General features: G+C 50.6%; 1 protein-coding gene across 1 annotated transcript; it reads left to right on the plus strand.

Moving 5' to 3' along the window:
- On the plus strand, positions 1-27340 carry BPIFB4 (BPI fold containing family B member 4). The gene is made up of 16 exons (XM_060615566.3): positions 1-106; positions 879-941; positions 1470-1989; positions 2957-3061; positions 3873-4016; positions 6973-7036; positions 7494-7554; positions 8672-8763; positions 10122-10325; positions 12077-12130; positions 15219-15389; positions 16490-16557; positions 18773-18815; positions 20747-20810; positions 23858-23934; positions 27048-27340. Exons 1-16 carry the CDS (start codon positions 1-3, stop codon positions 27069-27071), a joined length of 1860 nt encoding a protein of 619 aa, XP_060471549.3. The 3' UTR covers positions 27072-27340.
- Positions 27341-27897: the final 557 nt, after the last annotated feature.

Raw genomic sequence — 27897 nt, forward strand, 5'->3', positions numbered from 1 at the left:
ATGTGGACAGCCTGGTGCATGGCTGCTCTGTCTGTGGCAGCTCTCTGTGGCACCCGCGCAGAAACAAACACTGTCCTCAGGGTTACCAAAGACGTGCTGAGCAATGGTGAGTCCAGGCCTGCGGCAGTCAGGGGTGACGTGGGGTGGGCAGGGCAGTCCAGCCAACTCTGAAGTCCCAAGGACCCTCTTCACATCAGGTGGGTGGGTAAATTATTCCCCTTTTGCTTTTGGTTACCATTCCCAACACACTTACACCATGTTGAGGACTTCATGCCTGAGGCGGTAGAAGCAGTGACTAAGAGCTTGGGTCCTCGAGTCAGCCTTCCCAGGGTTCAAATACTGACCGACCTTAAGTCCACAACTTGAATTCTCTGAGCCTCAGTTTTCTCGTCTGCAACATGGATGTGATTGTGGCCCCCGTCATAGAGGACTGGTTTGAGAATGAATGAAGTAGCCTTCTGAAAACGTGGTCCCATTCCTGGTACATACATTGAAGGCCTTCAAATGTGGGGGCTGTAATTATTCCCCCCTTTAATTCTTGGGAGCTCATTTTTGTCATCTGGCAAACAAAGACCTGCTCTGATGCCATCCAAGAAGGTTTATAAGCTCTAAAGTGTGGAGCACTTGAAAGGGAGTAGAAGGAAGAAAATCTTTCCAGGTTCGGTGAATGATGTTGAAATCTAGTTAAAGCAAGAGCAGGTCCAGGTTAGCAGTCAGTGAGCCCACCTGAATGTCAGGGCTGGATTGGTCTGGGGGAGTCTTCCCATTCGACCTTGACATTCTACTGGTGGGAAAGGTGGGGCCCAGAGAGCCAAGGAGTGGGCCAGAGGTGGCACCTGGGGGAGGAAGCCCTCACTAATGCCTCTGCTTCTCTGCAGCCATTTCAGGCACCCTGCAGCAGAGTGATGCTCTCCGCTCAGCCCTGAGAGAGGTGCCCATGGGTAAAGCTGGTGGTGATGGTGGAGGACCTCTCCTGGGGGGTCTGCTTGGTGGAAGTGGAGGTGGTGGGAGCGGTGGCCTTCTGGGGGGCCTGCTTGGTGGTGGGAGCGGAGGGGGTGGTGGTGACCTGTTGGGTGGGGTTGGGGGAGGCTTATTGGGTGGCGGAGGCAGCAATGGCGGGGGGCTTTTGGGTGGCAGTGGCGGGGGGCTGTTGGGTGGCGGAGGCAGCAATGGCGGGGGGCTCTTGGGTGGCAGTGGTGGGGGACTCTTGGGTGGCAGTGGCGGGGGGCTGTTGGGTGGCGGAGGCAGCAATGGCAGGGGGCTCTTGGGTGGCAGTGGTGGGGGGCTTTTGGGCGGCGGAGGCAGCAATGGCGGGGGGCTCTTGGGTGGCAGTGGCGGGGGGCTCTTGGGTGGCAGTGGTGGGGGGCTCTTGGGTGGCAGTGGTGGTGGTCTCTTGGGTGGCGGTGGTGGTCTTCTGGGTGGTGGCCGACACCATTACGATGACTACAGACGCGTTGAATTCCCCCGAGGTGTCGGTGGCATTCCCTACAACGATTTCCATGTTCGAGAGCGTCCCCCCAAATATACCAATGGCAAGCAGCTTGGCGGTAATTACAAGTATGGTCACATCGAGACCAATGACAACACTGCTCAGCTGGGGGGCAAATACAGATACGGTGAGATCCTTGAGTCAGATGGAAGCATCAGGGACCTCCGAAAAGGTGACTACCGCAATGCTGACAATGCATATGGCGGCCACAGGGGCCGTGGGCAGTACAGGTCGGCCGAAGGTGCGGCAGCCATGAGCAGGCTTCACCGGAGGGAGCTGCGGCCCGGAGAGATACCACCCGGTGTAGCCACTGGGGCACTGGGCCCAGGTGGTTTGCTGGGCACTGGGGGCATGCTGGCAGCCGATGGCATCCTGTCGGGCCAAGGTGGCCTGCTCGGAGGAGGTGGTCTCCTTGGTGATGGAGGACTTCTCGGAGGAGGTGGAGTCCTGGGCGTGCTTGGCGAGGGCGGCATCCTCAGCACCGTGCAGGGCATCACCGGGTAAGGAGGGGCCAGGTTCTCCCTATCAAGCCCAAATGATGAACTTAACAAACATGGTGATCACCCCAGGGGCCTAGAGTTGGAGGGGTGACAGTCTTCAGAGCCCCATGCACTTCAAGACTTGGCCTCAGGACTGGATATCTTGAGAGTCCCAAGTTGTGTGGCTTTGGGTCTAGTCACTAAACAGCCCTGAATTTGAGTCACAGCTCACCTTTTTATGTATGTGTGTGACTTTGGGCCATTGTTTTCATCTCTCTGAGTCTCAATTTCCTCAGCTACGGAATGGTCATCATCATAGTTAAAGTAGAAAATGTGCAAGGATTTAAAACTACACACATATAATTTCAGCTATGCCCAGTCTCCTTCTCATATTCTCATAGTCACTATTTAATTCAACAAATACTGAGCACGTCTCCTATGTGCAGGCCACTGTGTTGGCACTGGGGACAAGGACACATGGTTAGCCAAGAAAAGACACATCTTTAGTCCTCACAGAGCTTGCAAGCCGATGGGGTATATGGGCTTTGATAAAGACGCCTGAAAATAATCATGCAGTTATAACACTGGTTAGCAGCTCATGGAGAAATAAGGATGTGTATAGTGGGGGAGGTCAGGGAAGGCTTCCTGGAGGAAGAGGGTCTTAAACTGAAGCAGAGAATTTGTAGGAAGGAACCAGGAAAAGAAGGGCAAGGATAAGCAGGGAGAATGGCATCTTTACAAGAAAAAAATTCAAAGGAAATACAAGGAAATATAAACAGTGGGCCTCTAGGCAATGAGAGTGTGGGTCATGGCATTTTTTCCCTGTCACTTCTCTGTGTTTTCCAAGTTCTATCCACAAACCTCAGGTCTCTTTAGAGTTAGGGGGAATGAATGTGGCACAGAGAAGGGGGTGTATGACACAGGGCACCCCCAGTGAAGCATGGCAGACCCCGGGGATGACCATCTCACCAGCCTGGGTCCTATGCAGGCTGCGCATCGTGGAGCTGACCCTCCCCCGAGTGTCCGTGCGGCTCCTGCCTGGTGTGGGCGTCTACCTGAGCTTGTACACCCGCGTGGCCATCAACGGGAAGAGGTGTGTACCCTCAGCCCTGGAGGGGTCCCCACCACCCGAGGTCCTGGATGAAAGATCTTGAGCAGGTCATTTCCCCTGTCTGCACCCCAGCCTCTTTGTCCGTAATGTGAGGAATACTAACACCGAATGTGTTACCGGCACCTGACTTATACCCTTGGGCTCAGGCCATCTTCCGGTCCCGGTCAGCAGTGAAGGTAGCCTGCATGGGTGTTAAGATCTGGGAGGCTAGAGACAGGTGACAGCCTGGCTTTGAATCCTGACTCTGTTACAAGCTGTGTGACCTCTGGTCAGCCCCTAATGTCACCAAGTCTTAGTGTCTTCACCTGCCACGGACATAGTGACATGCCCTTTTCCAGGTGGCTGTGGCCGCAAGGGAGGGAAAGCAAGAAAATGTCTCCCTGATAGTGCCCGCCACAAAGTAGGTGCTTAGCGGAGGACTTTAGAGTGTGGACTTTTGTGCTGATTTCTCCCCATGGGACGAGGTCCTGTCTATAAGGCTAGGTCAGTGGGTAGTCACTTTGAAAACCAGAATTTATGTGTAGAGTTCATTTATTGACTCTTGTTCCCAGCCTTTGAGGCTCTCTCATTGGCTAAGTGGGAGATGGATTTGTTCATGGATGTAGAGGGACCTGGGAAGCCTTCTGGTTTGGGACCCCTAGAGATGAGCAAGGTGCAGAATAGATGCACGACAGCAAGGGGCGGGACAGCAAAGACAGCCCAAGGTGCAAGGTGCTGGGTAGAACTGAATGAGGCTGGAGGCCTGGAGGCTGAGGTTGACTAGCCGTCTCCCTGGCCCCACGACCTCCTCTAGTCTCATTGGCTTTCTGGACATCGCGGTGGAAGTGAACATCACGGCCAAGGTCCGGCTGACCATGGACCGCACAGGCTACCCTCGGCTAGTTGTAGAGCGATGTGACACCCTCCTGGGGGGTATCAAAGTCAAGCTGCTTCGAGGGTGAGTACCGGTGGGCAGTGGAGCGCCTCGGTGGACGGTGGAGCGGTCTATCTTTGATAAACCATGTGGTCAGGAGCAGAGGCTCTAGAAGCAGCCTGCGGTTCAACCTCCACGATTCCTTGCTGTGTGACTTTGAGCAATTCTGTTGCCCTCTGAATCTGAGCTCCACTTGCTGTGTCTGTGAAATGGGCTAATTCTCTTTCCCTTTGGAATGGAGGTAACGAATGCAAAACAGTACAGAACCTGGCACATTTTAAGTTTTCTGAAGAGGGGCGCCTGGGTGGCTCAGCTGATTACACCTCCAACTCTAGATTTCGGCTCGCCTCATGATCTCACGGTTTGTGGCTTCGAGCCCCATGTTGGGCTCTGTGCTGACAGTGCAGAGCCTGCTTGGGATGCTTCCTCTCCCTTTCTCTGCCCTTTCTCCCCTCTAAAAATAAATAAATATTTTGAAAAAGAGTTTTCTGGGGCGCCTGGGTGGCTCAGTTGGTTTAAGCATCTGACTTCAGCTCAGGTCATGATCTCGCAGTTTGGGGGTTCGAGCCCCACATCAGCTCGGTGCTGACAGCTCAGAGACTAGAGCCTACTTCAGATTCTGTGTCTCCCTCTGTCTCTCTCTCTGCCCCTCCCCCACTCATTTTCTCTCTCTCTCTCTCTCTCTCTCAAAAATGAATAAAAATTAAAACAAAATTTTAAGAGTTTTCTGAATATATGTCTAGCAGGAATTTTCTGTCCCTTGGAGCCCCAACTCATGGGGAAGTTTCCCAGTTGGTTCTATCCAATGCAACCTTGGTTAGGGGTTGGGTTTTTTCTATCATATCCTCCCTACAAAATGGCCAACACAACCAGAGAGGTTCCAAGTGTGTGTGTATTGAGGGGTACGCTGCCTCCAGGTGATGGTCTTGGATGAGGGCACACCAGGGCAGCTCAGAGCTGAGCCCCTTTCTCCTCCCTCCCTGGCCTTCATCATGGGAAAGGTGTCTTTGGCTTCTCCCATTGAGGCCTCTGGCTGCCTGCTCCTCCCCCTCCTGTCTTATCAATCTCTTTGCCCCTGTCACTCCAGTGCTCATCTTATCTAGACTTTGGGAGCAGATAACCTCACTGTACGACTTGACCCCAAGAATTTCTGATTCATGTGAGCTTCTCTGAGTCTTTGTTTCTGCTCTAGAGTGGGTAAGGACAGAGAAAATTGGCCCCTGATATTTTGGTGAGAAGAGGAGGGGAGAGAAGCACCCAGAAACCTCAAAGATTGATTTTTTAAGTTTATTTATTTATTGTGAGTGAGAGGGTGCGATGCTTGAACCCATGAACCGCGAGGTCATGACCTGAGCCAAAATCAAGAGCTGGATGCTTATTCGACTGAGCCACCCAGGCGTCCTAAAACCTCACAGATTTTTTTAATTTTCTAGGAAATATTTTTGGTAGTACATGGTTCAAAGATATAAAAAAAAATACAAAGGCACAGACTGGAGAGCCCCCTCTCACCCTGTCTCCCATCTCCCCGCTCCCCCCCCCCCACAAGCTCACTGTGCTTGTTTCTTGATTCTCCTTCCAATTCTTTTCTACAAATGAAGCAAACATGAACATAGAGTCTCATTCCCCACCCTCCTTTTAACACAAGTGGACACATACTATAAACATCATCTTGCACTTTTTCATTTACTCTATTTGGAGATTTTCCTGTATTTGGACATCGAGAGCTTCCTTTTTGTTTAACTTTTTACAGCTGTGTGGTACTCCGTTGTCCGGATGAGCCATCATGTATTCGTCCAGTCCCCTGGTGTGGGGACATTGCAATTTGTCTAATCTTCTGCTCTGACGAATAGGTTACAGTGAATTATGTACATTTTAAACATGGGCCGATGTATCTGTTGGATAATTTCTCAGAAGGAGACAACAGTCTGTGCCATGAATGGACATAGGTTAAATTCAAATTACCCCCCCACACACACATATGCACACACACGCATGCACGCACCCATGCATGGATAAATTCTCAAGGGCCTTATCATCCACAGAGCATTGGAACCAACACAAGGTCCCTTAAGCTGTGAATCCACCTAAGAAGGAGACCAAAACGTGTACAGAAATGTTCTAATTAGGACATGATCTCAAGAAACGCTTTGCTCTGTCAAGCTGGCAAGCGTTGGACACAAGCTGGGAGGGTGCAGGCAGGGCAGTGTTCAGTGGGGACAGAGGGGCGGATTTTTAAGGGGCCAAGCTATCGGTGACACTGAGTGAGGATGACCATGTTTCGCTCACCTTCTCATCACTGCGGGGCCTCGGGAAATAAACCCTTGCCCTACAAGTCTGTCTGTCCATCTATGTGTCTTGCCTATGCATCAATACTATGATCTCTTCCCCCCCTTAACCAACTGGTTAGGACGGTTTGTTTACAGCTGGATGATGCACTTGGACCACTTCTCCAGAGCTGTTTCCTTGTCTGTAGAACCAATCCCATCTCCCAGACTTTCAACAGCAACAGCTCGTTGTCTCCTGTGGACCCCATGAGCACATTTTGTCGGCCAGTATTTCTCCTCCCCTCCCTTCCACACACATTTATCGAGCACGTACTGTGCTGGGTGCTTGGACAGAGGAATATGTTCGTTTTCCTGCAGCAAGCAGCCCGCTAGAGGGGCAGATGAGCAGGAGGGAGTGACTTCTGCACACAGGAGCATCCCAGCCTGGGCCTAGCCCAGTGCAGAGTTCAAGGAGCATCTGTTGAATGAACAGATGGATGGATGGATGGATGGATGAGTGAATGAGTGAATGAAAAGCCAAGCAATTTGCCTGGGCAGCCTTTCCGGCCAGGTCTGTGGTGAATGTACATTGTCTGTCTGGCTTTCGGAACAATTTTCCAGCACTCAGGGGTTCTCGCTGCCCAGGGCCTGGCTCGGGACGCTGCATGGACAAGCTTGGTGAGCTCCCTCCTCCTCCCCCACTCCTCTTTCCTCAGGCTTCTCCCCAACCTCGTGGACAACTTAGTGAACCGAGTCCTGGCCAACGTCCTCCCTGACTTGGTAAGAACCTATCCTGGGATGGGGAGCAAGGAGCACAGACTTTCCCCAGACAGAGGGAGCGCAGTCCAGCCTCCATCCCTGCAGGCGTGCAGGTGACCCAGAGGAGCCAGAGGGCTGGGGCCTGTTCTTGGAGGTCTGGGGAGGACCCTGACGAATGTGGAGGGACAGATGAGTGACGGGATAAGGAAGTGGGGCTTAAGAGTCACACAGTTCTGGTTTGAATCCCAGCTCGGGCACTTCCGAGCCACGTGACAATCCTATCACCTCTCTGATCTCGGTTTTCCCATCTATAAAATGGGGATCAGGAGAGCGCCTTCCCCACAGGGCTGTGGGGAGGACAGTGCCAGGCACAGAGCACGCAGGCAGTAAACGCAGCTATTGTCATTGCTATTCCTGCGCCCCGTGCCCCAGCGCCCAGCCCCGGCTCCAGAACCTCATGCCATCTCTCCCCCCACAGCTCTGCCCCATCGTGGATGTGGTGCTGGGTCTTGTCAACGACCAGCTGGGTCTCGTGGACTGTAAGTCCTTCCTGTTTTGCTTCATTCAGCCAGCGTCTTCCAGCCCTGATTTGGGCCCAGCCAGGGAAGGCGCCGGGGGCGCATAGCATGTCTGGGAGGAAGGTCCAGTGTGGTGGGGGCACCAGGCCCCTCTCGGGCCCTTAGAGCGAGGTATGGCTGATGTCACAGGAGAGAGGCTACCTGGCCTTCCCTCTTGGCGCCAGACATGCCCCCGGAGGGAGGAGCATCCCACCTGGCCCGGTGGCTAAGTTTCTGGACAGAGACAGTGAGGCTGGTCAGAGCCCTGGCTCTTTCCTGACAGCTGTGTGGACTTGGAAAGACTCTTTCCAGTTTCCTCAACTCTAATATGGGGGGCTAGCTTCAGCCCACAGAGGGATTGGAGAGTGAATAACAGGAGACACCATGAATACCGTTCAGGTCCCTAGAACCAGGCTCCGATACCAGCCGTGGTCCACGATTTCTGAGTGAACATTACTGGAGGCAAGCCTGCCCCGTATGGTTGTGTGGTTCACACACAGCAGGGTGGCAGGGACCTCCTTTCACATAGACTGCAACATAACGGAGGCACGTGACTTGTGAGGTGCATAGTATCTATAGCCATACAGGGCAGCCCTCTTGGGTGGCGCTCCCATCTCTCTGGGACCCCAGGAAGTTTGGGGATGGCTTTTGCAGACGGGTGAAATTCTGTCCTTTTGTGGCCAGGAACAAGGGAGGGAGAGCCCAGAGGATGGGGCTGTTGGCCATAAGCAGTCAGGGAAATGCCAGCTTCAATTAAGCACCACGTTGTGGAACCTTAAAACTTCCTCCCTGGTCACAGTACTCCACAGTTTACAAAGCTTATCAATATCCAGAATCCCACAGACACCACAATATAGTCCAAGGAGTTATACAAACCTATTTTACAGAGGAAGAAACTGAGGTTCAGAGAGACACAGTGTCTTGCCTGAGGTCACACAGCAAGGAAGAGGCAGAGGTGGGATTTGAACCCAGAACTCTTGCTCTTTTCATGCTGCCATCTGGAGCTGGAGTGTTGCTGCCCCGCCCCCTTTGGGGCATAAGAAGGGAAGGCATCTGGGAGGATGAAGGGGACTCCCTATGACCCCACCTTTTCCTGCAGCTCTGGTTCCTCTGGGGATATTGGGAAGTGTTCAGTACACCTTCTCCAGCCTCCCGCTCGTGACCGGGGAATTCCTGGAGCTGGACCTCAACGTGAGTGCCGGGGCCTCAGGGAAGGGAAGGCAGGCAAGGGTGTGAGCGCCAGACCCATGGGCTTCTACTCAGTGTCTGGGAAGCAGTGTTGGACCAGGACCCTCTTCTGATTACTTGAAGACCTTCCAGAAGCCACATCAGGAAACACAATCGCAGCCAGCACTTACCAAGTGTTCGCTGAGTGGCAGGCACGTTCCAAGTGCTTTATGTAGATTGGTCCGTCTGTCTTCACAGCCACTGTATGACATAATAAGGTGACCTCCGTGCTGATGTCCATGCTCTAAAGACTCCCACCATGGCCAGTTTCAAGCTACTAACTTTATATCACATGCATGGAGCTTTTGCTCTTCCGAGCTGGCGTGAGCGGGTTCCAGCACACCACTGAGTCTGACTCCTACCTGTGCACGGGGCACACACACACGTTCTTCCCCCCCAGCCTGTACCAACATGGGTGCTTCCCCCACTGCTCTATCAGCTACAGAACTGCGGGTGAACCCCACGCTGCCACGTACACAGGATACGTGTGAACACATATACGTGCCCCCCAGTCTATTCACAAACAGTAGTCATTCAAGAGGTGTTTGTCGGTTACCTGCTGTGTGCCAGACTCCGTGCTGGGGCTGGGAGTGCACCGTGAACAAGGCAAGACCTCTGCCTTAATGGAGCTTACAATCCGTTGGAGGGGCTAAGCCATCCAAGAGTCACTCAAACAAATACACAATTAAAGATCATCAGTTCTGTGCAAGAGGGTCCCAGGATATCAGAGACTATAGCAAGGAGTCAGGCTGTATCCAGGGAGGTCATGAAGGGCTTCCTGGAGGAAGTGACATGTAAACTGAGACCTGCCAGTAAGTGGGCCATAATAAGAGAAGAGCGTGGGTCAGGGAACAGTATGTGGGAAGGAGCCACGGTGGGAGTAGTGAGGTGGTGGCAGGGACTGACCAGGGGCAGTAGGGACGGAGTGGCTTTCAACGAGGCGGAGAAGTCCCCACGGGCAGACCACACAGCATCTGTAGAGCAGGGAGAGGGGTCTGGTCTTCAGGGAGTAGATACGCCATGGGCACCGTGCGGACACGTAATTAGCTCCTTTTGGCAGGGCGGAGGGGCAAGAATCCATGTTGTACACGTATTTAAAATAAAGGGCGATAGCTCATGGCTGTAAGTGGTCATAAAATGAGAACTGCAGGAGGTTCCATGCCATCACAAATGAAGAAAAGCCAGGGACCATAAAAGAAAGGGTAACTCAGACCCAGTGGGTTTAATCGAGGAAGGCTGCCAGGACGTCACCCCCGTCTCAGCCTCCTCCGCTCATCTCCCTGTAACCCTCCCTGTGACCCCTTTCCTCTCTGCTTCCCCAGACTCTGGTCGGGGAGGCTGGAGGCGAGCTCATTGACTATCCACTGGGGCGACCAGCCATGACTCCCAGACAAAAGATGCCAGAATTACCCCCCATGGGCGACAACACCAACTCCCAACTGGCCATTTCTGCCAACTTCCTGGGCTCAGTGTTGGCCCTCCTGCAGAAGCAGGGGGCACTGGATATCGACATCACCGATGGCATGGTGAGTCATGGTCCCATCCGGAGGTGGGCTGGGCCGGGCAGCAAACAGCTCCCCGTTGGTCTTGTCTAGTCCCCACAGCCTTGGGCAAATTGCTTTCAAGTGAGAACAGTAAGTAGACAGTGCGCCCCTGACTCATTTCGCACTCACGGGCATGTATTGGTCATGTCAGTGTTTACCAAAGCACGGTGACTGAGATGATTTTAGGTGATTCATAGACGTGGCATTAAAGAACATCAAATCATATGATGATGATCTCTATTCAGTTCTATTTAATTTTATGTCACTCCTTCTTTAAAATCATAGTATATATTCTTACATACGTATCTCAATATAAATGGTTAGGATCCTTTTACTTGGTAAACATTGATATTAAATAACTGAAAGATACATAAGAATAAGGTATGCTCCAGAATGATTTTCTTTCCAAACGTTTTCTTTTAAAAATGTCAAGCCTTCAGAAAAGTTACAAAATAGCACAATCAGTGCCCAAATATCCTTCACCTAGATTCACCAGTTAATATTTTGCCATATTTGCTTCATGTCTACGGATCCATCCATCTGCTCACCCCCTGATCTACCCACCTACTCATCCATGCTTCCTTCCTCCCTCCCTTCCTCCCCTCTTCCCTCCCTCCCTTCCTCCCTTCCTCCCTCCCTCCCTTCCTTCCTCCCTTCCTCCCTCCTTTCCTTCCTCCCTCCCTTCCTTCTTTCCTTCCTTCCTTCCTTCCATCATTCCATTCATCCACCTATCTAACCTATCTATCAGCAAGCTACCTAGCTATTGTTGAACAATTTAAGTTTTTAGAAACATGACATCCCACTCCATAAATTTGTGTGTGTCTCCTAAGAACAAGCTATTCTCCAAAAAACCACCGTATGAATTATGTCCATCTTGATTCCACCAAGAAGTCTCCATTTGGTGCTAGTATATAGTTAATCTTCTCTTGTACTTCTAAGTGTTCTCTTTGTAACTCAGAGAGAACAGGACTCACCCCCCTCAAAGCCCTCCACAGACAACAAGATCCATGGAGAATATAATGGCACTGTTTCATTTTTATTGCATTTACTTTCACAGTTGCCATTTCTTTCTGCCAAATGGTACTGACTTTTCATTTTTTAGTATTTGAGGTTTTCAAAAGCAGATCTTTGGATATGGCAGAATTATGCATTTAGTGGACACTGGGTTATGCACATGGACTCACCGATGTTCACCTTGTTTTGATAAATAATTACATTTAGGCACGCCTGGGTGGCTCAGTCGGTTAAGCATCTGACTCTTGGTTTTGACTCAGGTCATGATCTCACGATTTGTGGGTTCAAGGCCCACGTGGGGCTCCAAGCTGGCATGCAGAGCCTGCTTAGGATTCTCTCTCCTTCTCTTTCTGCCTCTTTCTCTCTCTCTCTCTGAATGAATGAATAAATAAATAAATTAATTAATTAAATAAATCAACAAAAAAAGTTAAGAATTACATCTAGAGAAGAAAGAGTCAGGTCTTTTCTTACCTCCTGCCCCATAAAGTCATGCCTATAGTAAGCTTAAGTGGCTGGCCCTGTCCCCTTAACCACAAAACGGCTGCCATGATTAGTGTGTGGGTTGCCATTGGACAGGCAGGACCTCCCAAGAGGTCTTTGAAGGGAAGAAGATGCCCCTGCTGGTTGCCTGAGGGTGTGTAGGAGTTTAAGCACTGTGTTAGCAACTCCTGTCTGTCCCTGCGGCCTCAGGGACTCACATGCCCCTTCTTGCCCTGCAGTTTGAAGAACTTCCTCCTCTCACCACGTCCACGCTGGGAGCTCTGATTCCCAAGGTACGTAAAGCAGACGCGTCCCCTTGTCTTCAGCCCTCCCCTCCTTCTAGGTGTCCCGGGAACTGGGTCAGAAGGGGAGACGCCCACAACCAGGGTGGGGTGATCCGAGTGCAGTGACAAAGGTGTGGTGTCCAAATCTCCATGCCAGGAGGGCATGGAGGGTTGAGGTGGAAAGACCCTGAGCTGTAGCAGTGGACTGGTCTGCACATTTCTAATCCTTGTCTGGCTACTTCATCGCTGTGTGTCTTCAGGCAAGAGTCTTAACATCTCTGAGCCTTGGCTTCCTCATCGGTAAAAAAAGGATGCGAGCTCCTACTCCACACCTTCGTCTAGGAGAGTGAAGGAGATGAAGGTGATGATGGTTCACATAAAGGTGCTGACACGCGCAGGTGCATGGTGGCTCAGATGGGAGGAGCCAGATTTTTGGAGCAAACATGAACTTGAATTCCAGCTAAGCATGTCTCAACCATACTATCATAGGCAAATGACGTCTCTCTGAGCCTCCGTTTTCTCCTCTGGGAAATGGGGCTAACAATGCCCACTTCACCGTGTGGCTGTGAACCTGGGAGTTGAACATAAGCACAGAGTAGGCATTTGATAAATGTTCACTATTATTGTTCTTGTTCATAATAACAAAGTCTTTTTTAAAAAAAAAAAAAAAAGGGCAAGTGTGCTCTTGTCAGATTATTAGCCATATATGGTTGGAACAAAGGCCTTTCCGATCCCAGTTCTTGTCCCAGCGCTGGTCCAAAACCTGTTAACCTGCACCTGGCAGCAGAGAGCTTCTTACACAGTAAACGCTATGCAGGTACAAAGGATTGCTGTAACCTACGACCATTTTAGACATTTTTCATCTCTTTTCTACCTGTTCTGTTCTGCTCCTGGTTCGACTTCAGAAGCAGGAAAGGAGACCCAAGTCAACAAATGATCACTATCGCCCTCATGTGGTTGGAAGCTGAATGGCATAGCACCATTATCTGAGGTCAAAAACAGCGGCAGGTCCCAGGGGCAGGTAGAGTTCTATCAAATAGACCTTTTATTTACTGGACCACTTCTATGTCCACTGCACTTTACAGTTTATGAAAAAAATTAATAATCCCCTCTTTTATTTGGTTTTAATCATCCCCCTCATTCATGGGGCCAGAAAAGGGGAGCAATCCATTTCAAGACAGGGAAACAGAGGCTCAGAGAAGTCACACAACATGGCAAATGCTGTGCTGGCACAAAGACTCAGACCTTGAAATTGGACTCTGGGTCTGCAGCAGCGGAGATTCAGGCTAGACACGGGAGAGTGTCCCCCGGAGATCCAGGCTTAATCAGAGCTGGGGTGTGCATCCTGGGTCTCCTGCTGCTGTGGGGAGAGTTTGAGGTAACCTCTCCGCGTCCCTGTGAAGGAAGGTGTTGCTAATTATTGGAGACCGTGTATGTTGGGGTTGGCTCCTCCAGGTATCCCCAAAATCCCCTTGTGAAAAGCCAGTTACCACATTATTGATTTGTTGAAAGCCAATTTGCCAAAGGGTGAATTCGCTCAGTGGTCATTTGGCTAAATCTACTAGATTCGCCAACAGATCAAGAGTTTGTTTAAAAGAATTTCACCTTGGGGCGCCTGGGCGGCTCAGTCGGATGCGGTTAGTTAAGCATCTGACTCTTGATTTTGGCTCAGGTCATGATCTCTCCGTTCGTGAGTTTGAGCCCTGCATCGGGCTCTGTGCTGAAAGCATGGAGCCTGCTTGGGATTCTCTCTCCCTCCCTCTCTGTCTGCTCCTACCCCGCTTGTGCTCTCTCAAAATAAATAAATAAACTTTACAAAAACTTTTTAAAAATAATTAAGAATAAATAAAAGAATTTCACCTTGACAATGTGTTCAAGAACATGAGTAGAATCTTCTTAGTTCCAGGATCCACACTGCTGCATTGCCTGTGGAGAAGTTTCCATTTACATGGATTTCCTTTTAAAGTACCTTTGTAGTTTTTCCCATATAGTTAAATTCATTTAATATATATTTTTAAAAATTTTTTTAATGTTTAGTTTTGAAGGAGAGAGAGACAGAGCGTGAGTGGGGGAGGGGCAGAGAGAGAGGGAGACACAGAATCCGAAGCAGGCTCCAGGCTCCGAGCCGTCAGCCCAGAGCCCGACGTGGGGCTCGAACTCACAAACCACGAGATCATGACCTGAGCTGAAGTCGGGCACCTAACCGACTGAGCCACCCAGGCGCCCCCATTTAGTATATTTAAGAAAAGTGTTCCTTCGGGGCATCTGGCTGGCTCAGTCAGAAGAGCATGCAACTCTTCATCTTGGGGGTCATGAATGTGAGCCCCACGCTGGGTGTAGAGATTAAAGTCTTTTTAAAAAAAGAAAGAAGAAAGAAGAATGTTCCTTAAAATAAAGTTTTTGGTAAAGCAGTAATTCAGCACATATGGGAACTGACTTTTTGATGAACCGTCCCTTTAGCTCATTAGCTTTTGGGGAGTCCATTCACGGCAAACAGGCTCAGAGTCCTCCCACCTGGGGGCCTCCAGAGACCCCTGCAAACCCAGGTAGGCTGTGCCTTGCTCTGAGTTTTCACTGTGAGGTGCCCCAAAATACAAACTTCCTCATTCCAGGTGGGGTGTCCAGAGGCAGCAGGAGGGGAGATGGGCCCTGGGCTTCTGAGTGACACAGCCCTGGGCTGCCATCTCAGCTCGCCTGCTGACTTTGGACAATTTGCTTGAACCTCAGTTTTTTAACTCTGTCACATGGAGAAAATAATACCCTATGGATTTGTTGTAATGATTCGATGCGATCATGCATGTCCGGACAAACCCATCTTGCTCAGTCGCAAATTCTGAGCATTTCCATGCATCGGGCATTGAGCTCGAGGCTTTGCCAGCACCCCCACATTTAATTCTCGTAGCAACCCCCTGTGAGGGTCTCGGAGAGGGCAGCCCCCTCCCCAAATGCGGCAGCAGGTGAGAGCCCTCACATGCATGCAGGGCTCGGGCATTGCTGCAGGTGCCCAGGGTGACACCCTGTGCCATGTGTTTAGAGTTGGCTGCTGACCCCGCTACCCAGGGCCCCACTCACTCTGGCCTGGTGTCCCCCCCGCAAGGTGTTCCAGCAGTACCCCGAGTCCCGCCCACTCACCATCAGGATCCAGGTACCGAACCCGCCTTCAGTGACGCTGCAGAAGGACAAGGCACTGGTGAGGGTGTTCGCCACCTCCGAGGTCATGGTCTCCCAGCCCAATGACGTTGAGACCACCATCTGCCTCATCGATGTAGTGAGTATCAGTGGGGGGGAGGGGGCGCCGAGTGGTCTTCCGGAGTCCCCAGACCCCCTCAGATCCCCATAAAACCAACCGCAGTGACTATAAGCCCAACTTGGGGCCAGATGATCTGATTCAAATTCAACCTTTAGCACTTTTAGCTATGTGAGCTTGGATGCGTCTCTCTCTCTCTCTCTCTCTCTCTCTCTCTCTCTCTCTGCCTCTCTTGCGTTACTTGGTTTGTAGCCTTAACCTGACACTATAAAATGCATTTGTTAGTTTATTTCTGGACAGAGATGTAATTTGTCTTATTCACTACAGCATCCTCAGAGCCTAGCCACAGAGTGCTACACATAGTAGGTGCTCAGTAAAGCACCTATTTGTTGAAGCAATGTGCTGTGTTAAGTGCCATTTCCCCCTTGGTGGTTAAAGCTCAAGATTCAGACACTTAGGGTTCTGCCCCATCTGCTATGTCTTCTCAGTCTTTCCTCCCAGGGCTCAAGACCAAATGAGCCACTTCTAATCCGGGAAGTGGGTATTCTCAGCTAGACCATGCCAAGCCATGGTGTATTGGGGGTCCTTTCTGGGCATCATCAGATGTCAGATTCAAAGGGCTGGTTCTCACCCAGGGAGTGGACATGGCTGTGCCTGATTCAGTCCCCTGTTGATCAGCCCCTGATGTGTGGAAATTTTTCCATCAATAGCCTAAATGTCTGTATGATCCAGCTCAGAGTCCTGCCATGGCTCTCCAGTGCCTCCAGGATGCAGCCTTGATTTTTCTGGTCCTGCCCGATCTGGCCCCTTCCCACTCAGTCTCCTGCAGCCCTCTTACCTCCTTGCTCTCCGGCTTTCTCTCTTCCATCTAACGCCATCCTTTTTCCTGCCCCAGGGCTTTGGCACATACCCTTCCCACTGCCTGGATCACTCTCACACCTTCTTTTTCATCTGGCCGAGTGAGCGTTAGGGGGGCCTTGGCCGGCCCGTAAAAGGAGGTTTGGCCAAGACCTCGGGGAACAGCCTGTGTTACACTGAGTGCTGACGCGGCGCCCAGCCAGTGCCTGGTGCACAGAGCGCTCCCAGTGGCCACACTTCGTTCTCATCCCTCTTTCCTCCAGGACACAGAACTCTTGGCCATGTTTTCCGTGGAGGGGGATAAGCTGATGATCGACGCCAAGCTGGACAAGTAAGGGGGTTGCAGACTCGGGCCCCTGCTGCTCAGAAAGGCCTCCTTGGTGCTGCCGTGCCTGGTGCCAGCTCCTGAAGGGACATCTGGGAGGTCACCAGAGGTCCCCCAGCGTGGCTGTCAGGGCTGGGTAAATCCAAGAGGCTGCAAAGGTGAAAATGGGCTGTGACCGCCAAGGCCGCTGGCGCAAGCTAGGCAGTGGGGGTGATGCCGTGAGCTTGCTAGAAGGAACCTACTGCCGACAACAACTACCATATCAATAATAATAATGACGGCCGTGATGATGATGGGCCAGGCTTTGCACTAGGTATTTATGTGCATTCTCTTGTTCAGCCTTGCAATGGCCCTGCGGCATCTCCCATCTTAAAGAGGAGACAACTAGGGCTTAGAGAGGCGGGTTGCCTTACTCAGGCCCACACAGCAGGTCCAGAGAGGGGCTCTGGGCCAGCCCAGGTCTGTCTGAGCTGGAGCTGCATCGCGTGGTTACAAGTGCAGGCTTTGGAGCCAGGCCATATGAGCTCAGATCCTAACGTGACCACTGACAGGCTGTGTGACAAAGGCCAAGTGACTTTGCCTCTCTGAAACTCAGCTTTCTCATCTGAAAATGGGGATAATAGTCCCTACCTCATAGGACTCATAATAACACTACGTGCCAGGCATTCAGCTAAGCCCTGAATGTGTCTCAATTCATTTCATTCTTGACCTCAGCCTATGGCAGTAAGTACTATTCTCATTCCCACTTCAAGATAAGTGAGACTGTGTGTAAAATTGTCAGCGTGTGCCTCGTTCATTATCACTTTTTCTTCTTATGACAGTTGATCAAGCCCAACAATGGGAATTACTCAAAATAAGACATGACTCAGAGCCATCCAAGAGTTTCTAAGGAGGTGATGCCCGACCTAAGGCCTGGATGATGAGAAGGGGCCAGTGAGGGCTTGGGGGCAGCCAGAGCAGTCCAGGCAAACTTTAAAGGGCAGGAAAAAGCTGCGGTGTTGTGGATGGAGGGGCTGAGGGAAAAGGAGGGAAGGGAATGGAAGTCGGCAGTAAAACACTGGTTTCTGTCCTGCTGGATGCCCTACGGCCCCAATGGCTTTGCCCCATGGGTGAGTCTGGTCTGGCCGCAGGTAGGGCTGTGGGTTTGCAGGTGAGATTCGGGTGCAGTGAGACTGAGACCCTCACAGCACAGACAGGGACCTCAAACCCAGGCCTTGAGCCTCCCTCCTCAGAATAGCCCAGCAGCCAAAAACGCACCTCAGGGCAGAGTCCTGGGCTCTCCCCTCTGAGCTCTGTGGCCATGGTCAGTTACCCCGGGAGCCTCAGGTTACTCCCAGACAGGGTTGCCGGAAGGATCCGGCGAGGTAGGGATGATTGCTTATGTGTGCATGGCACGCACCATGTACCAGGCACGGGCTTGACTTGGATGATTCCTTTAGTCCTTGCAGCCAGTCACTTTGCAGACGAGGAAACTGAGGCATAGAGAGGCTAAGTACTTTGGCCAAGGACATACAGCCAGTAGGGGTCACAGTTATGATTTGAGCCTTATGTACAGACAGTCCCTCCTTATCCGCAGGGGATACGTTCCAAGACCCCCAGCAGATGCCTGAAAGTGCAGACGGTACCGAACCCCACCTCTACTGGGTCTGGGTCTTCCGGTACAAATTTACCTGTGATAACGTTCAATTTATAAACTAGGCCCGGTAAGAGATTAACAACAACCATAATAAAAGAGGACAATTATAACAACACCCCATAATAAAATTTACGTCTCTCTTTCTCAAAATACTGTGCTGTACTCACCCGCCTTCTGGTGATGATGCGAGACGATAAAATGCCTAGGTGCCGAGATGAATGAAGCCGGGTGAATGATGTAGGCACTGTGATGTAGCATTAGGCTACCACTGACCTTCGACAGCACATCAGAAGGGGGATCATCTCTTCCAGACTGCAGCTGAGTGCGGGTCACTGAGACCACGGAAAACAAAACCTCCGCTAAGGGGCTCCTGTGTAGAGTATAAAAGCCTCTGTGTCGCGTCTAATACATAGTTGGTGCTCAATACGCGGAGATCAATGTCGTTCTTACTGACTGCCCCCCCGGGTCAAGCAAGGTCTTTGTAAGGATGTTCGCGGAGGGGCTTTAGATAGTTTATGGGAATATAAATCCCATATGATTCTCAGGCAATCACCACTTCTAACAGGTCGTTTGCTTTATTGGCAGGACTCACCTCAACCTCAGAACCTCAAACGTAGGCAACTTTGATGTAAGTACTAAGCGCAAGCTCAAGGGCAAGATATTCTGGGAACGGTGTCCCCACGTGGCTAGCGGGGGCCGAGGGAGTCTGTGAATTCCTAAACATTGGCACCATCTCTGCCAGGCCTCCTTTACAGGTGGAGAAACTGAGGCCCCAAAGCCAGTGAGGGGCAGAGTACACACTCACAGCTCCAACTCTGCCAATGAGGCTGTCCCATTTTAATGGTTTTTATTTTTTATTTTTGAGAGAGAGAGAGAGAGAGAGCATCAGTGGGGAGGGGCAGAGAGAGGGAGACACAGGATTGGAAGCAGGCTCCAGGCTCTGAGGTGTCAGCACAGAGCCCGAAGCGGGGCTCGAACTCATGAACCGCGAGATCATGACCTGAGTCGAAGTCGGATGCCAAACCAACTGAGCCAACCAGGCGCCCAAGGCTGTCCCATTTTAAACCACCTGCTCTAATGGAGGCAACCTAGCCCAAATCCCTCTGCTCTGAAGCAGGGGGGCGGTAGGGACAGCCACATCCCAGGACCCCTTCCTTTCTGGATCTGGAGGCTTGGCTTTGCCACTGACTCCTATGTGACTTTGGGCAATACCAACCCACTCCGAGCCTCAGTTTCCTCATCTGTAAAGCAAACAGTCCCGGATATGTTTCTAACCACCCCTTTACCACCACGTTCTGAAATTCTGCCTTTCTAACCGGAGAAGCTCAGATTCTAGGGGTGGGTCCCGTTTCATCTGTTTATTCTTGGGTCCCCCCGCACCACCAAGAGTCTCCAGAAATGCCCCTCTTCTCTTTTACAAATTGACAACAGATGTTTGCTTTCTAGAACAGTCGTGGTGAGACTTCCATGTGCACAGAGAGAGTCAAATACCTACCATGTTGCCCATTTTGGGGTTTTTCCACCCCCAGCCTCCACAACCCATGTTGCTGGTGTCACCAGCCGCATTTTATAGATGGAGAAGCTGGGGCCCAGGGCTGGGCAGCGACGTGCCTCACAGCTGCCTGGGGCACAGCTGGGACCAGAACTGGCATCTCTGGACTCCGAGAAGAAAAGAAGCTCGCACAGTGTGAAATTAGAGACTATTTCTGGGGCCACAGAGACTGGCACCAAATTAAGCTGCTGCTTCTTTTTTTTTAACCAAATTTCTCTCGTTTAATCCTCACAACAAACTTATGATTTGGGTAGAGCTATTAGCCCGTTTTCCAGATAAGGCAGCCCAATGCAGAGAAGCTGGGGGGCTTGCCCAAGGTCACAGCGCTGGGATGAAAGTCCCGTGCTCTTGTCGAGGCCACACCATGAGGTTCTACAGCAAGGCGGGGACTTTACATGGAGGAGTTTACATTCGGCTTTTACAACCTCTGTATGAGAAAGGAGTATTCACTCCTATCTTCAGCTGTGGAAACCAGGGCTTAGAGAAGTCAAGAGCGTGCACACATGAGAAGTCTCAAGGCCAGGTATTTTACCTGATCTGCCTGTGATCCTCGCCGCATCCTTGCAGGCTGGGCTTGCTGGCCCATTTTACAGCTGAGGAAACTGAGGGTTAGAGAGGTGAGAGAGACTTCTCAGAGGCCCACGGAGACTGAGCTGGGATGGAACCCCAGAGTGTTGGCTACACAGCCCGAGGGCCTTCCATGACACCAGGGTGGCTGCAGAGCGAGCCACGGTAGACCAGTGCTCCGGGCCTCCCCCAGTCCCTGCCTCACCATAAGCCTGGGACCGGTGCTTGCCCTGCTCTGGGCCTCAGTCTCCCCAACTACACCGAGAGCAGGTGCACAGATGCGCCTTGCGGCTGTCCACCTAGGTGGTTCTAAAGTCACGGCAGCTCCCAGATTCTCCCAGAGCAGCTCTGCGCCTTCCGGCCACAAGGCAGAGCCTCAAGGGGCCCCCGGGATCTGAGCGAACCACTGCCTGGGTTGAGTTCTCATCCTTTCCCTGCAGGTTGGCCTCTTGGAGGTGCTGGTGGGGAAGATCTTCGACCTGGCGTTTCTGCCCGCCATGAACGGTGAGAGCGGTGCCTGTGCCTCCGCGGGGGTGGGGGGTGGCTTGGGGACCTGGTGGCTGCTGGTTCATCGGGCATGTTTGACACACAGCCATTCTACCTCAACCGTATTCCTGAGAACTTCATTCTAAGCTTATTTATTTAACCCTCTGAGTGCAAATGTTGCCCCAAGGGTGCATCAACTTCCATATTTGCTGCTTCTGCCGCCTTCTTCTCTCCTTCTCCTCCTTCTCCTCCTTTTTCTCTCCTTCTCCTCCTCCTTCTCCTCCCCCTCCTCCTCCTCTTCCTCCTCCCTTTCCTTCTTCTTCACTTATTTGGCTGATTTTTCTGATTATCCATGTAAAATTCTGATCACACATGAAAATTATATGTGTGTAAGTTTTAGAAAGTCCTGAACAGTTTAAAAGGTAAAATCTCGGAGCTCCTGGGTGGCTTCGTCGGTTAAGTGTCCGACTTCGGCTCAGGTCATGATCTCACGGTCCGTGAGTTCGAGCCCCACGTCGGGCTCTGCTGACAGCTCAGAGCCTGGAGCCTGTTTCAGATTCTGTGTCTCCCTCTCTGTCTGCCCCTCCCCTGTTCATGCTCTGTCTCTCTCTGTCTCAAAAATAAATAAACGTTAAAAAAAATTTTTTTTTTAATAAATAAATAATAAATAAAAGGTAAAATCTCACCTCCCAGAGGCAATTAGTCTCGACCCCTGGTTATATTTCCTATTAAACTCTTTTTTCTCCATTAAAAAAATATATATGGCATAAGATATTTCCTGTAATCTTTGAGGTTTATTTTTAGTCATGGTAAAATACCCATAATGTGAGATTTACCTTCTTAATCATTTTTAGGTATATAGTTTAGTATTATTAGGTATATTGATATTGTTATGTCCCTGATTGATTTTTGTTTTTGTTTTTTGTGTTTTGTGTTTTGTGGTTTTTTTATCTTTGATATCACGTATTTAATTTTACATGCAGAGACAGTGTGAATACATTATTGTTGTAGAAAGTTTCATCAGTACAGATAAAGCTAAAGTTGCTCTTACTGATCTCCCCAGCCTCCTAACCCAGAATCCGCCCCCTTGGCAGCCACATTATCATGAGAGGGTTTTCTTGCCCAACTTCATAAAAAGAAGGGACTGAGCATGATTCCCCCTCTCTGTGGTGCCTCAAGGATGTTATCAGGAAGCCACCTGACCTGCAGGGCCACTGGAGGCTGGGGTAGCTGAACCCCGTTTTAACTGGAAACCTCGCCCCCAAGGCCTCTGCCGGTCTGGCCGCACCCTCCCTCTCCCTGCTTCTGCATCATGGAGAAGAGGACAGAGAGGGGCTGCTGTGAGCTCTACCAGCGAGGGTTCGTTGGGGGTGCTCTTGATGTCAGATGGACCTTTATCCCAAAAACTATCACCAGAGGAGGTCAAATCTCAATCACAGAAAAGCCCTGGTCACCAAGGCCAGGCACGTTCGCCAGTGGGAGAGGACGATGTCAGGAGCTAGGCTGGGCTGGGCTGACCTGTGAGGCAAAAGGTGGAGACTCTCACCCTGGCTTGGTCACTAAGAGGTGGTGTGAACTGGGCAGCAGGCCCCTTGGTCTCGCTGTAATGCAATTTGCCATTCTCAAAAGTGAGAGATTGGAGAAGAGCCAGGATTCTCAAAGTGGGTTCCGTGAAAAAATTCGTCCCATAAGATACTCTTAAGGAAAGGGTTCCGTGGCGCCAAGCAAGTTTGGGAAATTCTGAATATACTACTCTGGGGTAGGTTTACAATGTCCCTTGCTCTCTGAAAAGTCCTGCTGGAGGCAGAAAATCTGTTTGACTTCATTTAATCCAGATTCCTTCACTTGTCTTTTCATCCCTCTCTTCCTTCTTATGTTCTTTCCTCCCTTCCTTCCTTCTTCCTTTCCTTCCTTCCTCCCTTCCTTCCTTCCTTCTCTCCTCCCTTCCTTCCTCCCTTCCTTCCTTCCTTCTCTCCTTCCTTCCTTCTCTCCTCCCTTCCTTCCTCCCTTCCTTCTTTCCTTCTCTCCTTCCTTCCTTCTCTCCTTCCTTCCTTCTCTCCTCCCTTCCTTCCTTCTCTCCTTCCTTCCTTCTCTCCTCCCTTCCTTCCTCCCTTCCTTCTTTCCTTCTCTCCTTCCTTCCTTCTCTCCTTCCTTCCTTCTCTCCTCCCTTCCTTCTCTCCCTTCCTTCCTTCCTTCTTTCCTTCCTTCCTTCCTTCCTTCTCTCCTCCCTTCCTTCCTCCCTTACTTCCTTCTCTCCTCCCTTCCTTCCTTCTTCCTTTCCTTCCTTCCTTCTCTCCTTCCTTCCTTATCTCCTCCCTTCCTTCCTCCCTTCCTTCCTTCCTTCCTTCTCTCCTTCCTTCCTTCTCTCCTCCCTTCCTTCCTCCCTTCCTTCCTTCCTTCTCTCCTTCCTTCCTTCCTTCCTTCTCTCCTTCCTTCCTTCTCTCCTCCCTTCCTTCCTCCCTTCCTTCCTTCCTTCTCTCCTTCCTTCTTTCCTTCCTTCCTTCCTTCCTTCCTTCCTTCCTTCCCAGAACATGAATCAGTATGAATCTACTTCAGTTCTGCCAATCTAAAAGCAAACAGCACATCCCATGGCAGTCACTTGTTGGGGCCCCATGTGTATCCTTCCATACCTCCATTCAGCAAACATCTGTCCACTCCTCTGTGCCCAGCCCAGGGCTGGGTGACACCGGGGACACAGTCCTTGCCTGCAAGAAACTCACAAGATGGGTAGAGGTGACAGATGTGGAAGCAGAGAATTAACATTCTGTGATTTCAATAATGGTGGGGGGGCAGTTCGAGGGAGAGGCAGGAGCCCAAGGTTGCTCGGCCTGGGGTGGAGGAAATCTCATAGAGGGCATGACATCCAAACAGTCCCGGGGAAGGCTCAGAACCTGGCAGGCAGTCAAGGGTGAGGGAGTGTGCTCTAGGTGGGAGCATCTACAAGGACAAAGAGATGGAGGAGAAATGGCTGGTTTCCTTGAAAATATTGGTAGCCTCCTGTGTGGCTGACACGTCTTAGCCACGCTGACTGTGCCTGACCGTTTTGTTGTTGTCTCTTTTCACAGCCGTGCTGGGCTCTGGCGTCCCTCTCCCCAAAATCCTCAACATCGATTTCAGCAATGCAGACATCGACGTCTTGGAGGTAAGGGAGGAAGAGCTCTTTTCGCTCTCCGCTCCATGCCCAGGAATTGGGATGAGGAAGAGAAGGGAGGTGAAGGGTGGGGCAAGAGGGGCTTGTTTCCTCAAAGGGCGGGGCTGGGGGAACAGGACACCAAGCTTAAGAACCCTTAAATAAAGTTTTCCAACCCACCATCTCATTTCGTCCTCATGGCAGACGTCCTCGCCTCCATCTCGCAGATGGGAATACTGAGGCTCAGAGCAGTAAGGGGCTCACCCAAAGTGGAAGTGTGATGTAGTTCATTGGAAAAACTTTTACTGAGCACCTTCTGAGTGCCAAATAATGTGCAAGGGGCTGGGAATACAGCAGTGAGCAAAATGTACAACCCTGACCCTTGCAAAGCTCGCCCAGCCAGTGGGAAGATGGGCCTTTGGATAAATATTCCTGAAGTAATTGCTAATTATAATCATGGCAGTTGCCTTGAAATTCAAATGCAGGGGGTCTTTTTCCACTATAAAAACCGCATATGCTCATTATCTGCAATTTGGAAAATACATAAAAGATTAAACAAACACCTGTTTATCCTCTTAGACATATTTGCAACCTAGAAATGAACATTTAGAGCATTTTGCTGTTTCATCCCAGTCTTTCTGGAGTTTTATTTTTAAACACAATTTTGATCAGTAGGGCAGTAGCATTAAAGAATGAGGATGCTAGAACCCAACAGCCTGGGTTCAAATCCTGCCTCTGCCAGTATCCTGCTGGATGACTCCAGATAAGTTACTTAACTTCTCTGAGCCTGTTTTCTCCTCTGTAAAAAGGGGCTAACCATAGTACCTAACTATAGGGCTACTTTTAGAATAAAGTGAGATTCTACGTGTAAAGTGCCTTAAACAGCCCCTGGCACACAGTGAGGAGTCTAGAATGGTCCATCATCCTCAGTGTCCTCATTGTAATAAAGATCGTGGTGCATAAAGGTGTTTCTGGGTCTGGGATTCAGTATGCTCCTCAGAACACACTTCCAGAAATGGAAAGAATGGGCTTTTCCCCCAGAACAACCATTTCCTTTTCAAAAGATGGCCCCGTCCACACCGCCTCCAGCAGCGTGCAGAGAGCCCAGCTCCTCACACACCTGTTGGGCTTGGGTCTCAGCCCAGGGGTGGCCCCCACCACCACCTCAGGAGAGCAAAGGAGGCGGGCAGTGACCTTGAAGGGACAGTGCGGACAGAGGTCAGATGTAGGCGCTGGGATGGTCCTCAGTGGTGCGTGTCCTGGTCCCATCTCTTGAGCTCCTGGAGGGCCTCGGTGCTGCCCTGAGCCTCAGTTTCCTCATCTGAAAATGGGGACGGTAATGCCCCTTTCATAGGGTTTGTGATGAGAGATTAAATGAGATACAGCATTTTATTTATTTATTTATTTATTTAGAGCTCCTGCATGTGAGCAGAGGTGAGGGGCAGAGGGAGAGGGAGAGCCCGCTCAAGATTCTCTCTCCCTCTATGTATCCCTCCTGTATCCCTTGGATAAATTCCTAGTAGCAGAACCACTGATTTAAAGACCCAGTCCAGTCTTGGTCTCGTACAACCTCTGTAAATAGTAGCTAATTCTTCTCCTTCTCTTCTCCTCCTTCTTCCTCTTCCTCTTTCTTCTTGTTATTATTATATGGGTCTAGCCATGTATTTTAATTTTTCATTTTCTTTTTTTGTTGTTGAGAGAGAGAGAGGGGGCGCAAGTGAGCAAGGGGCAGAGAGAGGAAGAATCCCAGAAGGGGAGAGAGAGAGAGAGAGAGAGAGAGAGAAGCAGGGATCACCCGAAGCAGGGTTCATCTTTTACCTGAAGTGGGCTCGTGTTCACCCAAAGCAGGGCTTGAGCTCACCCGATGTGGGACTTGAACTCACCAACTGTGAGATCATGACCTGAGCCAAAGTCAGATGCTTAACAACTGAGCCACCAAGGCGCCCCTAATTTTTCATTTTCAAACAATTTTAGACTTACAGAAGAGTTGAAAAAATAGTACACAGAGCACTAGAACACTCTTCACTCAGTTTCCCCTAATGTTGCCATCTTATATACCCAGAGTATAATGATCAAAACCAGGAAGTTCACACTGATACAAAACTATTAACTGATCTACAGGCCTTCCTTGACAGTTTTCCCACTGATGTCCTTTGTCTGGTTTAGGATCCAGGATCCCACTTTGCATTTGGTCATCAGTCCAAATCTGCGACAGCGTCCTCCAATGTGTGACAGCTGCTAAATTTTCCCTTGTGTTTTATGACCTTGACATTTCTGATGAGTCTGGCCCGTTGTGTGGGGTGCCCTACAATTTGGATTTGACAGATGTTTTCTCATGATTAGATTGAGGTTATGTATTTTTGGCAAGAACACCACTGAAGCGATGCTGTGTGCCTTCTCAGTGCACCGTATCAGGGGCACACAATGTCGCCTTCTTCCCAGGGATATTGACTTTGATCATGTGGTTAAGGTGGTTCCTGCCAGTTTCCCCACTGTTACGTTACGATTTTTCCCATTGTAACTAATAAATATCTCACAAGGAGATACTTGGAGATGACCCAAATATCCTACTTCTCATCATGCTTTCTGCCACTCATTTTAACATTCTTTAATGGTTCTTGTCTGCAACAGTTATTAGTGCAGTGTTTGCCCAATGGAGACTCTATAACTCCTTTCACATTTATTAGGTAGAAATCTCCTACGAGGAAGAACCATCCCTGCTCACCATTTATTTATTGATCCAATAATTTATATCAGTACAGACTCATGGGTATTTATTTTGTTCTGTGGGTTAAACCTATTATTTACTTTGTTGTAGATATTTTTAGTTGTGGAAATTGGATTTGGGGAGAGCGTGGACAAAGGCCCAGGCCTGCTTCTCTTATCTGGGAGAAGAAAGAGATGAGGGGTGGGGAGGGAAGTGTCTTGCCCAATATTCCCCTGTACAGGGCAAGCCAATGACATGGCCAGGGTGATCTTCAGACCCCTTGCCCCCAATTGTCTCCTCTCTTCAGAACTGCTCCTTCCCAGAAATGTGACTTGCCCAATCCAAAGGCAGGTGACTACTAGGCTGCAGGCAGAAGTCATCTCATCCATTAACTGGATTCTCTCTTCTGTTCTCCAAGGACCTTCTGGTGCTGAGTGCCTGAACAACAGAAGCAGAGATGCTGCCGAAGCCCTGGAAGAAGCCAGAACCAGCCCTGGAAAGGCTCTAACACAGCCCCTGGCCCCGAGTCCCTTCAGCCCCCTATGACAGTCCTTCCCCAGCCCTGCAACCCTCTTCCCACATGCCCCCACCCAAAAAAGGAACCAGCCATTGGCCCTGTGGGCAAACAGTCCCACCCACGGTTAGCCTTACAGTCAGCACCCACAGGGGGAAGGAGGTCACCTGGAGGACTGAGGCCTTTTGGACTCCATGCCAGACTCCACACCGCATACTTTACACTTTCAATAAAAGATTCCAATTTCCCTGCAGTTGGGGCAAGTCTCCACAAAGACCTTCCCTCAGGGTCTGGGTGTTTCTTCCCTCGATGGCTGGCCAGGGGCAGCTGGCAGCTGTAGCTATGACCTGATGGAGGATGGTTCAGGTCATGAGTGAAAAAAATGTCAGATACCTATGAGGACCCTACAGATGGACAGGAGGGGATTTAATTCAGTTCTCACTGCCTTGGTTCAGGGCTCAATTTGGCTGATTCCTCTTGCCTCGGTTTCCCCCACCACTCCTCAGCACACAGGGAGGGCCCAGACTCAGAAGCAACAAGTTCAGAATCATCAGACTCCACACTGCCAGAGGAACTGCCGTCTAGCCTACCTCCCGTGTGCCATGATGACGAGGGTCTCCTCTCCTTCCTCAGCTTTCAGCTGCTTTCTCCCTTCCTTTCCTCTTCTGTGTCCCCAGAAAGACTTTCCCAGATCCTAAAGGGTGGATGGCTGTATCCCAGATCCCAGGGCACAAAAAAAAGATACCCTTCTGCC

Source organism: Panthera onca, chromosome A3 (assembly GCF_046562875.1).
Source record: "Panthera onca isolate mPanOnc1 chromosome A3, mPanOnc1 haplotype 2, whole genome shotgun sequence".
Classification (NCBI taxonomy): Eukaryota; Metazoa; Chordata; class Mammalia; order Carnivora; family Felidae; genus Panthera; species Panthera onca.